Here is a 14711-nt window from a genome sequence, read left to right as displayed (position 1 = left end):
CTAATAAAATATACAATACATTTGTATCAACAGCATTTATCATTAAATAAATATGTATCACTGTATTATTATGTATTAAGTTTCATTAATTGCCATATAAACCATACTAATGCAGTCATTTAAGGCTTACTTTTGGTTGAGAACTTAAAAAAAAAACAGATTTTTTTAGTTTTTTACTGTTTCAGGTCCGAGAAACATGTTCTTAATGTTTGAAATTTAAAAAATTGATATAGTTATGAAAATTGAAAGGTAATTGCGTGCAGGTAAAAATCAAAATGCAAAATGAAAACGTGATGTAATTAAATTAGTTACTGAATCTCAATAGCAAGCATTATTATAATGAATATAATTGCTTGCCCTTTTTTAACACTGTTTTTCTGAAAACTGCTTTTTCCCAGCTAGCATACTTAAAACTGTAATACTGATAAATCAGTCTTTACAAAATTTGGCACACATACAAATTAAACATATCTTTATCACCAGGACTATAACCAGCATGATATCATCAATCACTTTTTATCTATTTGAAAAGTATTTCACCTTTTCTGTAAAATTAATTATTTTTTTTTTAAAAGTGCGGTCATTCGAATAATTTTTAATATTTCTTTTCAATAGAATTTAAAAAATTAGGAACGCCAGGAGCGATTGTTTTTTTCATCAAAGCATTTTCCGTAAATCAATATTTCTTTATGAAAAAATATGTATGCTTTCTTAAAATATATATAAATGAATATACAAAATTTGAAAATGCTATTGTCAACAATGTTTGAGAACTAAATTTATGTAAAAACGCAATTCTTTTTATCGTTCTAAATTAAATATTTATTGTGTAGAATAGTTGTGATATTTATTTCTTTTAAATCCTATATAACGCAGTTGACATACTTGTTAGTTTATATAAAGAAATATTGTAAACTGTTTCATAATACAGATCACGAACTCGACTTGGTGTTTACGTACATATTACGGAAAACACGTTCCTTTAAATAAAAAGAAAAATATAAGAACGAGGTACAAAGAATGTAGTATCATCTTAATTATTTACTTATGCCCAAGGTTTATTAAAATTATTTGATGGAAATTTGTCAAAAATAAATAAATTTTTAAAAGTTTTGCCGAAGAAAAATTGTAATATATTGATTACTAGTTTCATCGTATTTTAATCAAATGTTTATTTTATCGATTAAATTAATAGTATTCTTAACATTTTAATAATCAAAGACAATGTAAAATATGTAAATTGATAAGTTTGAATAAAAGAACTTTTTTTACCAAGATTAATTTAAACACATAGTATGTATAAATACAAATAATTTGAAAATATCCCGAAAATTGTAAGGACACGAAATTCGTAATACATACGTTATCAACGAAATAAAAATACCTCAATGTACATCGGTGAATTGACTGATCGTTATGTTGAAATTTTTGTATACCGTTATGACGTCGTACGATTATTCATATAAATCTATTTTTATTAAGATTACTAAGAAAGGACTGAAAAGTATCGATATAAAACGGAATACTGTATTTTGGCGTAGTTTCGGCACAAGTTCGTGGTTTAAATTCGAGTAATCGATGGTACACGATAATCGAGGTTGAAAGCTCGAAGTTCGAGTTATAAAATCGAACGCGCTTTGTGCTGAAATTATTTGAGAACCTTTCCGAGAGCTCTTGCTCGGTGGTGTGTTCGTGGGAGGTGGTTCTTCGAATATCATTAGATTTTACGAACTTTCACGAAATATATCACGAGTATCGAGTTAACCGACCGACGCGTAAAAATTCGCTCGTAACTTTTAAGTGGTTACGAACGAGCAAACGAATGTTTTTTCTCGATACCTTTAACGAAGAATCGGTTACGAGAGATTTCGACAGGCACTGGTCGCCATACGAACGAAGCTTCAACCTTCATCGACCGATTTGACTGATTTTTGAGATCCAGTCACCGAAAACTTCCATCATTCCGTCAAAAATCGAGTGCCGACCCGCAGGGTGGCGATCATTTGATAAGGTCCGTATAAAAATCTATATTCGACATTATCTGCACACGGTTTAGCCATGTCGTTAGAGTATGTCTGTCACGTGAAAATATGTATCATTTACGATGTCCTTACTGTAATTAGGCTCCTTGTCGTTAAATGGTGTATAGCGAAACGATTATTTTCTCCGAACCGATGAATCATGATTTTCACCATTTTCCTGCACATTTCCTCAACATATGCAATCGCAATGTAGACCTCGTTTTATGATCTGGTGTATTCTTCGATTTCATTAATACATTTTGTCTGTCGTATAGAACGTAAATCGATCCGGATTGAAATTATACATTTAGTACAATACATGTTACCATAATAGTATTTGCAAACATTGTACCATCTTGGCAACATCATGTTTGTAGTGCAGTTTGTATTTCAATGCTGTGTTATCTTAAAGTTGCTAGTACCTAACTCCGTCTGATATTTCCTGTACAAACCAGTAAAATCGTAATGAATCATGAGAATTTTTCTCAAATTTTTATGTATAAGCTAAAAATTTATTCCTCAAGCACTGGCAGTATGAATGTTAATGCGTTAAATATGTTTATATTAATTTTCATACTTTTAACAATAATAACAGAAATAATAATATAATTTCAATGTTAGACAAACACTTATTAAAATAACTTTAATAAAAATGCATGAATATTCGAAGTTATATCAGATTTTTCTCAATTTTTAATTTTGAAAATAATATCTTCTCAAATGAACAAATTGTAGCATTATTTTTAACCATTTAATCAGTTTGAGTGGAAACATTCTTTAGATCTCTTGTAACCTAATTGCAATGTATATTTTATGTATATATGAGGTATATTTAGAAAAATAGAATATATTTTACTTTAAAATATTATTTTTGGACACTATCCAATTAAGTATTTGTACATCAATGCAATATTCATTTGAAATTTTATAATATTTCATATATGTTCATAATTTTTCTTCTAAAGCATTATGATTGATAGTAAGTGATGTATTTAAAAATGATGCGTGTAATGCACACCTGTATTTTAGCTGTGAATATATTACACAGATGTTATCAGACGTCAGTCAAATGATTTTGACTAATGATCGTAATCAAGGATTTCCAACAGCGTAGTATAGATTAAATGTGGTATTTCCATGCCCCCAATGAAGACTTGATCTCTGAGTGGCGTGTGCATTACCCCTCCATGTCCAATTGGTTCTCTGTGAACCATGTATTTCTTGGCCGTCAGATAAGCTTTGTTCCATGAAGTAGACTTGGTACCACGCAAAGGCTGCCTGATAATACTTATCTTTCTCGTATAAATAGTGGCCCAAATAGTTACTTCAGGTTCAGTATTGTCCTGTGCTCTTGGTAGTTCACAACTCTTCATTGAACAATATTTCATTTATTACAAAACAGTGTTACATCTTAGTAATTTCTTCTTATTTTTACTTTGTTATTGTCCCTTTTAAATTATTATAAAGATAGTTGTCTAACAAGGATTCGTACGTACCTGAACTTGTAACAACTATTTTATTAATATATACGTGTCATAAAAGCTACGAGAATTACTTTTAAAAATCAGGTGAGTTTTAAAAACGTTTTTTTTTAAGGGGAGTAAGCTCAGCATTTGATTTTATATTAATTTATAATTATTTCACTAACCTAATGTTAGTTACATTGAATTTTAATAAAAAATTATGTAGAATTTATGTCTACATCTCTTTTGCACAAGGTTTGGACTGGTATCTTCTTATGTCTGACAAGAAATATATATATATAATTTATACTGATAAAATATGATAAGATAAATTAAATTTGGGAATACAGCAAAATCCTTGAGCATGTATCACTGAATATATTGATTTATTGAAAATGAATCGTACATACTTCAGCAAAGTTTTAATATGAAAATCATTCTTTTAATATGTATAATATCACTCAGTTATTGTAATTTTATGTTATTTTTTAATCTACACTTGATTGCTACTTTATATCATATTTAAATCTACAGCTGGTTGCAACTGACATACATTTTACATCATTTTATATTTAGAAGGAGGCAGATGATTTTATGATTCATATTTGTGACTATCTATGTAATAATAAATTAATTTCTAATTCATTGAATTCATCCCAATTATTTTTTATTCATTACTTATAACTAATACATTTTACTTGAGAAATATTTAGCGACAGTGCCAAAAGTAATGGCACTAAAAGAAAATTTTTTTCACTGCAGGGTTCTATCTGCGATAGGCTGGTAGACCAGTCTATTGGTGGGTGCGTGAATAACTGCGGCAACTGGAAGTTGGCCCTGAATGCAGAGCCCCCGTGGCTTTGCTAGCACCCCCATAGTGATCTCGTCTTAACCCACCTCCTCACGACACACACGATTCTCATTGACAGCTGCCTCGTATGTAGTCGTGTTTTATAAATCAAGCTACCAGACTATATTTTAGTATTATGTAACTTAATAACGTTTATGTTTTAGTTTGCTGCCTAGTGCCTACAGAGTACCCTTTAGAAATTCAAAATAATCAACATGAAGGTCACAAATTTGGATGAACGTGTCCACGTCTTGGACAGTGCGTCAAACGTCATGAGCGTCATCAAAGATATTGCATTGAGCGGATTACAGGAAGAAGCTTTTTATGTACTTGATATTGGTGACATTGTCCGTAAACATCAAATTTGGAAAGAAAAATTGCCACGCGTAGATCCATATTATGGTAGGATAGTTAAATATTACTATGTGTTGCATTTACTTTCGAATTAAAAATTAATTACTCTTTTTCTTAAATTCCAGCTGTGAAGTGTAATGATAATTTAATTGTAATCGAGGTGTTAGCAGCTCTTGGTATTGGTTTTGATTGCGCATCAAAAGTAAGTGTAATTTGATACTATGTTATTGATGCTGAGTAATGGATATCTAAGGTAGACTATTCAAGTAAAACTCGTTATTACTCTTATTTATAGACGGAAATTAACAAAGTATTAAGTGTTGGAGTAGACTCATCTAAAATCATTTTCGCGAATCCAGCTAAACCAGCATCCCATATTCGTCATGCTGCTGCTGTTGGTGTAGATACAATGACAGTGGACAATGAAAGCGAGTTATATAAAATTAAAAAGCTGCATCCAGGTGTAAAAGTAATAAGACATTTCTGTTCTATTTATTAACTTTTAAAATGGTTTTGCATATGTCTGTATTTCGAACTTGTTTCATAATATTTTTATTTCAGATTGTTATTCGAATGCGTTGTGATGCAGAAGTAGCTCAGTGTCAATTGGGCATGAAATTTGGTTGTGATCCTATATACGAAGCACCCAACCTTTTGCGCCTTTCACGCATGTTAGGACTTAATGTTGTTGGTATTAGTTTCCATGTTGGATCTGGCTGTCAGGACCCACCTGTATTTCATCGTGCTATACTTTATGCTAAAACATTATTCGACTTAGCAATGGATCTTGGTTTCAAACCATATCTGTTGGATATCGGCGGTGGCTATCCCGGAAATAAAGGCACAAGCATTGACAAAATTGCCGATGTTATTAATAAAGCACTTGATGAATATTTCAACAGTAAGTAATCATTGTAGTTGTTTGTGTATGGCTACTCTGTTATGTGTTTATACCTTCGTGCACTTACGATAATGATTTTCTAGCTGATGCTGTTCACATAATTGCTGAACCTGGTCGATTTTATGTTGCATCTGCATTTACACTTGCAACTAGCATTCACAGCAAACGTTCAGTGCGTAGCAACGAACATTTACCAAATACAATTACGCACAATATGTATTACATCAATGATGGCGTTTATGGCTCCTTCAACTGTTTACTTTATGATCATCAGCATGTTACCCCTATACCTCTAAAGGTAAGCAATGCTGAAAAACTTTTTTGTCTACATTGTGAATTGGGAACTTATCACTAATTATCATTGATAGAAAGTGATGTATAAGGTGTATTATATTACACGTTAAAATAACTTCGAAAATTTTCTTACGTAATAATATAACGAATTGTTATGGACATTTATTTAACAAATTTCTAAGTATCAAATTGTCCATCGACTTTCATTGCGGATAGATTCATGTCTAATAATAAAAATCTTGGCATTAACAGAAAGGTTACGGAAAGATGATTCCTTCAAGTATTTGGGGACCAACTTGTGATGGTCTGGATCAAGTGGTGGAAAATGTTTTACTGCATGAAATGGATCTTGGTGATTGGATAATTTTTGAAAACATGGGAGCATATACATTACCAGTAGCGTCTCCATTTAACGGATTTCCTGTACCAAAGGTTCACATCGTTGCTGACGAAAACATTTGGTAGGCTGCTATTTAATACTTTAACAAATTACTGTATCGTAAATAACAGTTAGTTGACCCCTTCCCGTGCCGTTTAGCTCGACGAAATCCGGGCCTAAACGCGCGATAAACAGACCCGACTGATGCTACTGCTTTGTAACAGAGATTAGAAAAATCGTGATCAACTTTTGTGGCGTACGGATAGGAACTTCAAACTCAATCACGATCGTCATTTGCTGTCCGCGAGCCTGGCTCCCTTGTTTTACAATTGAAAAAACATAGGAACGCCGATCTTGTCTGTCTTTGTTGTTTTCAATTGCGAGACAAGGAAGAACATAGAAACGCACATTGCTTCGACGCTCATGATATTCATATATTTGGGCCAAAATCTTCATCATGAGTCAGGCTCGTTAAAGTACGGGAAGGGGTCGATGTATCTTGATTGCAGTATTTATTTCGTTAAGGCAATGCAAAACATTTTTTACCCGTCTATGTAATATATTTTACAGGCTTCTTTTAAAAGGTGCTTTGCCTCTAACTGAAGAGCATTTTGTTATTGGTAATACACCAGCTAATTTACGACTTGGTCTGGATATTGGGGGAACTGATATCAATGTATGGCGTAACCCAAACATTGAATTGACGTCGACCGATATCTTGGTTGATACTAATACACCATCATCATTCATTTACGATTACGTTGAGGTTGATCCTCTAAATTAACTTAGATACATCACAAATATGGCAAACGTACTAAAAATCGGTCCTCGATATTTCCGTGAAAGATCATATCCTTATTTTAAATACATGATCATGACATAATTTTATATTAGACACTTTCTTGAAGTTGATAATTTTGTGATTATATACTTCTTAATATTTAATATTTAATATTTTTATTACTTCTAAATATTTTGTTAGCTTGAAAGCGAAAAAAATACTGTCGAGTGTATTTTTGATCTTTCGTTTTTTTTTTTCAAGTTCAACATAAGTATTACTAACATTTAGCGTTATTATTAAGAAAATGGAGTGCTTATACTTTTCGCTTTCATTAAAAATTGAGAACGTGCAAATTATTGCCATTTTGAAATGATATAGGTATACTACAGTTATATTACTTCTGAGTGATATCTATTGAGAGAGATAATATGCATAAATTATAATAATGCACAAGTAAATCATGTTTTCAGATTGTTGTTGAAAAATAACCGTAAAATATCATAGATGTTATTATGCTGCATGATTCGCTGAGATATTTGCACAGGAATATTCATTATATTTCTCTAGAAACGTAGTTTCTTATATATTCTATATAAGCTTTCATGATATTTAGAAAAAATGTTTACCTAATTCTTTCATAAGTATTTACGATTTGCACGTTTAATATAGACATTGAAGCCATGTTTTTTATTTGTATAAATCATATAAGTATGAATTAGTTAGTGGAAGATTTAGCTCTAAAAAGTCATTGCAATGTGTGAGGAGTGTTTTTATGAACAATTTCACGTCTATGCTTATGGTAACAATTTTGTGTGGTTTTCTAATACATTTGTAAAACACAAATACTTACATGATTTATATGATACAAAAGAAAGTAGTTGTTTTGTGGAAGGGCTTAAATGTTGTGTCATTTATATATATATATACATACATACACATATATATATATATATAGATATCTACGAACTATTTAAATGATTATTGTAATTTATCTAATGGTTAAAAAAATGAAGAAAAAAAAAGTTAAAAAAGAAGGAGGAAAAGATGTAATCGATAACATTGAGGGTGACGTACGTGTCCAATTTATGTATAACGATAAGCACAAACGTTTCTATTTTCTTGATTTTTTTTTTTTCATTTCAAATACTAAAAAAACACGAACTCTGTAAGACCGCTAGGAACTTTAGGGCATTGAGGCAGCTGTCACGGGAAGGAAAGATAATTAGTTTCTTATTAATTATTACTCTTATTGTATTATATATCGGCTATTATTATTGTTAATTAATTATTATTAACGAATGAATACATGTAATGACATATATAAATTCGGTACACTTTATTTCCAGCTTTTGTTCCCTCTCTAATCTCTTTATTTATAGAAGTCTGGTTACTACTAGATACTACTCGATAACAAGTTTAACTGATTAACAATCTAGAAATATCATGTGCTGCGATTGAAAGAGAACGAACAACGTCACAAATTTACGGTAATGACTTCGATAAAAAAAAAAAGAAAAAAGAGGTTCGTTGATTTAAAGATTTAACGAGATTCCAATACTATGATCGAGCATATTGAAAGTAGAAATCTCAAGTATTGTAGAGATATAATGCCGCGCGACGAGCCTTTAGAAAGATAAAATTGATTAACTATCCCGCAAACGAAGAGTTTCGTTAACAAAGTAAATACAGAAGTTTGCATAGTGTGTCGTATTGAGAAATTGAACGTGCGCAATTATATCGGTTTCGTTATCGTAATTCGTGTTACGTAATTATGAAACACTTTAAATCGATCGATCCGAACATGATATATGTTGATATACATGTATCGTCGATGTTTAACACATTTGGAATTATGACTTATGAATGAGAACCTTTATACAGTTAATGTGTGATCATAATAGTTCCTCGGAACGTTATTGCAAATGTGTCGATAGAAAATGTTTTCTGTAGAAGAGATAAGGAGAAAGATAACAAAATTCTTGCAAAAGACTTTCGAAAGTAGCGTTTTGTTAATCGTAAGTCTACATTTTTAAATTCACCCGTTTGCGAGTTATTCTTCCCCTTTCTTTGAATTGCTAATTTTTTTCACGCTCTGTGTCTCGGCAACGTTTGTTTCAATGTTTTGGTTCGAAGAAATTGTAATATTTTTAAATCGTTCTCGATTTTTAATCGAGATAATTAACCGCGATGCCACGATTCGCGCATAATCCGCCGCTTGAAATAAACATTCCGAATGCGTGCTTTTCTTTTTATAAATAGTACACCGAAGGTGAGTAAATGTTGGAATTTACGTCAGGGAGAACGATCGATCAAGATAGCAGCATAGGAGATAGGTCGAGCCGTTTGTTCGATTCGTGTAAGTCGATTATCAACGAGTACGTATGATCCTGAACACGGTAACGTCGGTATCGAAATAGATGAATGATTTGATTATCGCGTGGTCGTTTTCGAGAAGACGTCTCGAACTTGCGTCGTATCGAGATTTCGATTGGCCAAGGTTTTTTTTGACAGTTCGCGCAGTCATGGTCTCCGTGGTGCATTGTGAAAGGTATACATACTGCAACTTTATTAGCAATGCATTGTCTAACCGGATGGTTACACAACATTTACTAATCCTCCCGTAGCTTATATTTATTGTTTCTGTATGCTAAATATGCACCTTTTGCGGGTACCGTCGTTCACGTTGCCGTTCTCCCGCAGGAAATACACCGATCAAAATAATTGCGATACCCAGCGGAACGATTATACTGTCACCGCCGCAACGTGACATTACGGAAACGTGAACTGTTACGAATATATTAGTTGTCTAGCAATTGCAGACATTGTCTTCCCGCTTCGCGGTCTCGAGAGTAACTCTGTCAAACCTGTCAATGCGGATGATACTGTTCGGGGCTTCCGGGCACGAAACGTGTCCTTACGAACGACATGCCGACGTTTTGTTGGCATCGCAGTTAGTTTCATCAGTTTATTTCGGCCCCTGACGAAGCTAGCCTCAATGCTGACGAAACGTTGGAATGTCTTAATCCTTTCAATACGGCTTTTAGCCTTGCAATGTAGAAATACAGCCATAACCCGAACTTGCGTACTAATTAACTTCAAACAGCTGACGCAAGTTGGAAAAAGACACAGGTCGTGGTAAACATAATGCACACGCGTACAGACGTTTCTTTGTGCTAAGTATACGTAATGAGCGAGTTTATATTAACTGTATGGAACTTAGAATTGAAGATAATATTACAGGCATTAGGTTAGAGTTAATCATCAAAGAGTACACAAATTTAAGATCACTTATGTCGCTTGTTTTAAGGGTTACACTTAACTGCAAGATTATACATAAAATAGTCGTATTTAACAATTGTACATACAGGGTGTATAAAAAGGTTAGGATCAAATTTAAATTGCGTGATAATGAGGTCAAATAGATAAAACAAGTTTATATAAACTTACGTCCGAAAATGCTGTATTGAATGCACGCTTCCATTCGTCGAATTAGCGATTGTCGAACTTTTTTAAATATTCCATGTATTGGAAATAATAGTAAATGAACGCTTATATCATTTTAATAAAGCATTATCGGGCATAAGTTCGTATGAACTTTTTTCATCCATTTGACCTCAGTAACACGAAGGATATCAATTTCTTGATCGAGGCTTCCTTAAAAAGTTATTAAAAAATTAAATTAAAAAATTTCAAATCATTCTGGGAAAAATTATTTTCGGTTGCGGGGGTCGATTACAATCATTTTTGGTCGATAGACGTACCCCCGAAATCTTACGCACATTCGATAAAAAAATTCTTTTCCGAAAATATAATGTGAGGTTAGAAATGGTTCACCGAAATTTCTTGCCTAAAAACGTTAATAACGTTTTAACGAGGCCTCAATCGACAAATTGGGTATTCTTGATGCCCGTCTTATTTTCGCCTCTAGAATCTCTCATTCAAATTTTTCTCAGGGGTGGCTGAACACCCTGTAATCATCGAGATGAGATCTATTACTCTTAATATTACGTCACGGAGCCATTAAGATTGTAAATGCAGGTTAATAATTATGAAATTATTTTAGGGATATCGGGACGTCGAACCAAAAATATGGGCAAATTCTGAAAGATCGTCTGATCGCCCTACTCTAGTCGTAGAAATCTATACTGCCGATCTCGGTGCCGTGGGAGTTGATACAGACGACTCTTGGCTCATAAAGCCCGATAAATGAGAGATCTGATACAGATAACAGCAATTCCAAGATCAGATACGAACTGCTGCAAAATAGATTAAATTCTTCGAGCTTCATTAATCTCGGAGCATTCGAGCTTCTGGGACTTCCGGACGATCAAAAATTTGTGGTATATTAGAGGTTTTAAGAGGCTCTAAATGGCTTAGAAGTACTCTAAACGACTTAGAGGATATTGAGAAGTCGTTTGAGAAATGTATACATAGCAACTGAGAGGTCGAGCGCTTGTGAGAGCGCGACCCCTCTGGTGGCGAGCATGGGAGGCGACGCCACAAGTTCTTAACGAAGAATTTCAGATTCTGAAGGTATTCCTACGGATTCAGAATTAGTATCACTAATTACATTCGTTGTATACGTTTGCAATTCTTGACTACCATTTGAGGTAGAGGCAATTGTTGACAAAGAACTGATATTGTATCCTATAGAAAGACAATTACGGTAGGCGTCTATGGTTTGAGTTAAATTATCCAAAACAAAGCCTCCAATGCACACTGTCATTCTTCATTTCCAAACCATAGAATTGTCCTTATTTGTACTACTACTCAAGAGTCACCCTGTAAACTAAAATCAAGATCAATAGTCCCTCTTAGTTAAGCTGAAAGGAAGTATGCTCCTGAAAGACAATCTCCCACAATTCCCACACATTAATTGAAAGCTCGGTGCTTTGATTGCAAACTTATATATGTTTAGAACATAATAATGTTCATAACTCAAAAGCCAAGGTATATACGAGATTTGCTCATAGGATACTTTTTACTTATTTTGTAGATATTATTCCGTTCGTGAGATCTGTCGAATGGGATGCCACTAGCATCGAATTCTATGGTTCCTCGCGCTCTTTGCGCCAAGTCCATTGACCCGAAGTTGTTTCTATGGGTTTCTACAAGTTTTGCATTGTATGTTCCAGGTATGACGGGTTCAGCTGCAAGACCGGCTTCAGGTACTAAGTTTTCTAAGCACGGCGTGGGTGTGCTTAAAGTTACGACGTATGTAACGGTAAGTATATTTGCATATGGCTGCTAATGTACTCGGAACTGGCTCTGCTCCAGTATCTTACACAAGTTAGTCTCGGGAATTGAACGGATCTGTCCTGTTCAATTATCATAAAGTAAGAAGCAAATTTTTCCACTCCGTCTGTGGACTGTATTTCCTTGTTTTTCGTTCGGTAGATTATTTGTTGGAAAGTCTAAATTAAATGCATGACAAAAGATGACATTGTTTATGGATATTTCTTAGTTGTGTGCGTTACCAAGGTGGAGTATAAAATTCTATACAAGAGTATACATAGATTTAGTAAAAACGTTTATTGGGCAAATGTATCGTGTAAATTAAGCAAGAAAAATATTACCGTATTACTGAATCACCATTGAATCATTTCACGACCAAACTATTATTTTTTTTTATTTCGATGTTAGAGGTTTTGATAACATTGGAATACTATGTAGTCCAAATGAATTTAGAGGAAGTTTAAGTCATCATTTTAATGTAATATCAAAAATTCTTGAGTATACTATGCGTCTCCCGTTTACTTTAATCCAGGAACATGTTTCTTTAATCGATTTAAGTAGCGTGTATTTGTTCCTTTCTGTTTTTTTTTTATACTAAATCCTTCATATTTATTCACGGTGTATATTCCTCATGTGCTAGTCAATTAATCTTCTCGTTATAGTATATCAACAATTTTCATTCGGTTCTTTCGTTTGTTAAACATTATTTCATTCGTATCGAAATTATTCGTAAAATAGTTAAATATTATTATTTATAATCGTTCTCGTAAACTAATATTATTTAATTAATATTTCGAACATTGACAAAGCGAGTCTTCCGATAATGAATTATCGCAATTTGTATGGCGTCAAAAAAAAAAAAATGAATAAACATAAGAAAATCACATAATAAAATATATTATTTTTAGAATATAACTGTTTCTATCACAAACAATAATTTTCATTTGCTGTTGTTAAATTTTTCTTTGTATTTAAATATGAATTTTGTTCATCCCCCGCCATAATGTAATAAGTGAGCACTCGAGTGACCGATGATCGAAAAGCTGGAAAGAAAAACAGAGACGAAGAAACGTTAAAAAATCATCGAAGCGGATATCGAGAGATTACAAGATTTCTGTGTTCTCGCGGTAACCACCAGGAAGGTGAAATCCTTTACGAAATCACCAGTCTTAGATCTTGCGAGATCTCGAGAGACGTTCGGGTCGAATGGAAGAGTTAACGATAATAACAAGAGGCCATTACCAAATATTAACGTTCATAAGATATGCTTAAAAAAAGAATATTGCAAAGCAGTGCTGTTCGCGGGATTATAATATTTTTTTTATCTTCGGACAAATAAATGTTTATAACTACACGATGGACATTTTGGATATTTAATAAATTGAATAACTCGGAGATTAGATTGTTGCAATCATCGATTTAAACGAACGAATCAAATTTCAGAGACGAAATAAATACGAAATAAACGATACTCGATGCAATACCAGTTTTTGATCTCAACGCGTTTCTCAGGCATCTTAACGAACGATTGTTTAGATCGCGATGTACAGCGCTGAGATCGCCAAGTGTGTTTATTAACAATCTCGGGAATACGTGAAATGACGTATCTTCCATTAGTATTATTTGAGTAGAGATTACTACTACTCGTCATAATAAGGAAAATGGATTTCACAAACGCTGAGAAAGCAGATATGATTATAATTTACGGCGTGTATCATAAAAATGCAGCACAGGCAAGTATTTTGTGCGCACATAACGAATCCTGGATTCAAATATCATTCGCGTTGTACGTTCGAGAATCATATTAACAGATTTCAGGGGTACAGGAATTTTTCAATCACGGAGGTATCTTTTTTTTTTATTAAAAAATATATTCTTCGTCGGAATAAAGTAATATCTCGATTAAATGTGGTGAAATAATTTTGTTTTACTTTTCAGGACGAATGGTTCGCCGTGGTACTGTTTCGACCGAATGCAACCAGAAAATAAGAATCCTAGAACATTTATCTACAAATTATAAACATCGATGTTAACAATTCTTTCAAATGATTCCTTAATAAAATACTTTTGATTCTAGATGGCTGCTTCTTCTTAAAATTAATTGTCAAACAAACGAGTTTCTGATCAAGTTTTGTTTCATCTTAATTAAGGGAACGTTTGCTTTAACACGTTCTCCAACCAAAGCACTGTACAAAATGTACCAAAAAAGCTTCTGTAAATGCAATTTATTTCAAACAGTGGACAATTACTGAGCGAACGTTTTGCTTCAACACGTTTGATATGCAATCCAGAAAGAAACATGGCGTCAGAGAAACTTTGAACCAAAGGACAGTAGAAAATGTACCAAAAAAAGCTTCTGAAAATGGAATTTATTTCAAACAGTGGACAATTACTTAGCTAAACGAACCTTTCACCACGTTCGTCATGCAATTC

The 14711-nt window shown here is 33.1% G+C and overlaps 1 protein-coding gene across 4 annotated transcripts; it reads left to right on the top strand.

The window, feature by feature from the left end:
* Nucleotides 1-1541: 1541 nt before the first annotated feature.
* On the top strand, nt 1542-14260 carry LOC122399397 (ornithine decarboxylase-like). 4 transcript variants are annotated; one of them, XM_043400055.1, is made up of 10 exons: nt 1542-2011; nt 4247-4420; nt 4499-4736; nt 4814-4890; nt 4984-5157; nt 5250-5589; nt 5673-5887; nt 6136-6344; nt 12179-12267; nt 14217-14260. In XM_043400055.1, exons 3-9 carry the CDS (start codon nt 4550-4552, stop codon nt 12216-12218), a joined length of 1242 nt encoding a protein of 413 aa, XP_043255990.1. In that variant the 5' UTR covers nt 1542-2011; nt 4247-4420; nt 4499-4549; the 3' UTR covers nt 12219-12267; nt 14217-14260. The 4 variants fall into 4 exon arrangements, with proteins under 4 accessions (XP_043255990.1, XP_043255989.1, XP_043255987.1 ...); XM_043400054.1 differs by lacking the exon at nt 14217-14260 and having other exon boundaries at nt 12179-12912; XM_043400052.1 differs by lacking the exons at nt 12179-12267; nt 14217-14260 and adding an exon at nt 6833-8368 and having other exon boundaries at nt 1546-2011.
* Nucleotides 14261-14711: the final 451 nt, after the last annotated feature.

This window comes from Colletes gigas, unplaced genomic scaffold (assembly GCF_013123115.1).
Source record: "Colletes gigas isolate AHSC1104 unplaced genomic scaffold, ASM1312311v1 Colletes_gigas_Sc00013, whole genome shotgun sequence".
NCBI classification, from domain to species: Eukaryota; Metazoa; Arthropoda; class Insecta; order Hymenoptera; family Colletidae; genus Colletes; species Colletes gigas.
This window is presented reverse-complemented; position numbering and strand designations above follow the sequence as displayed.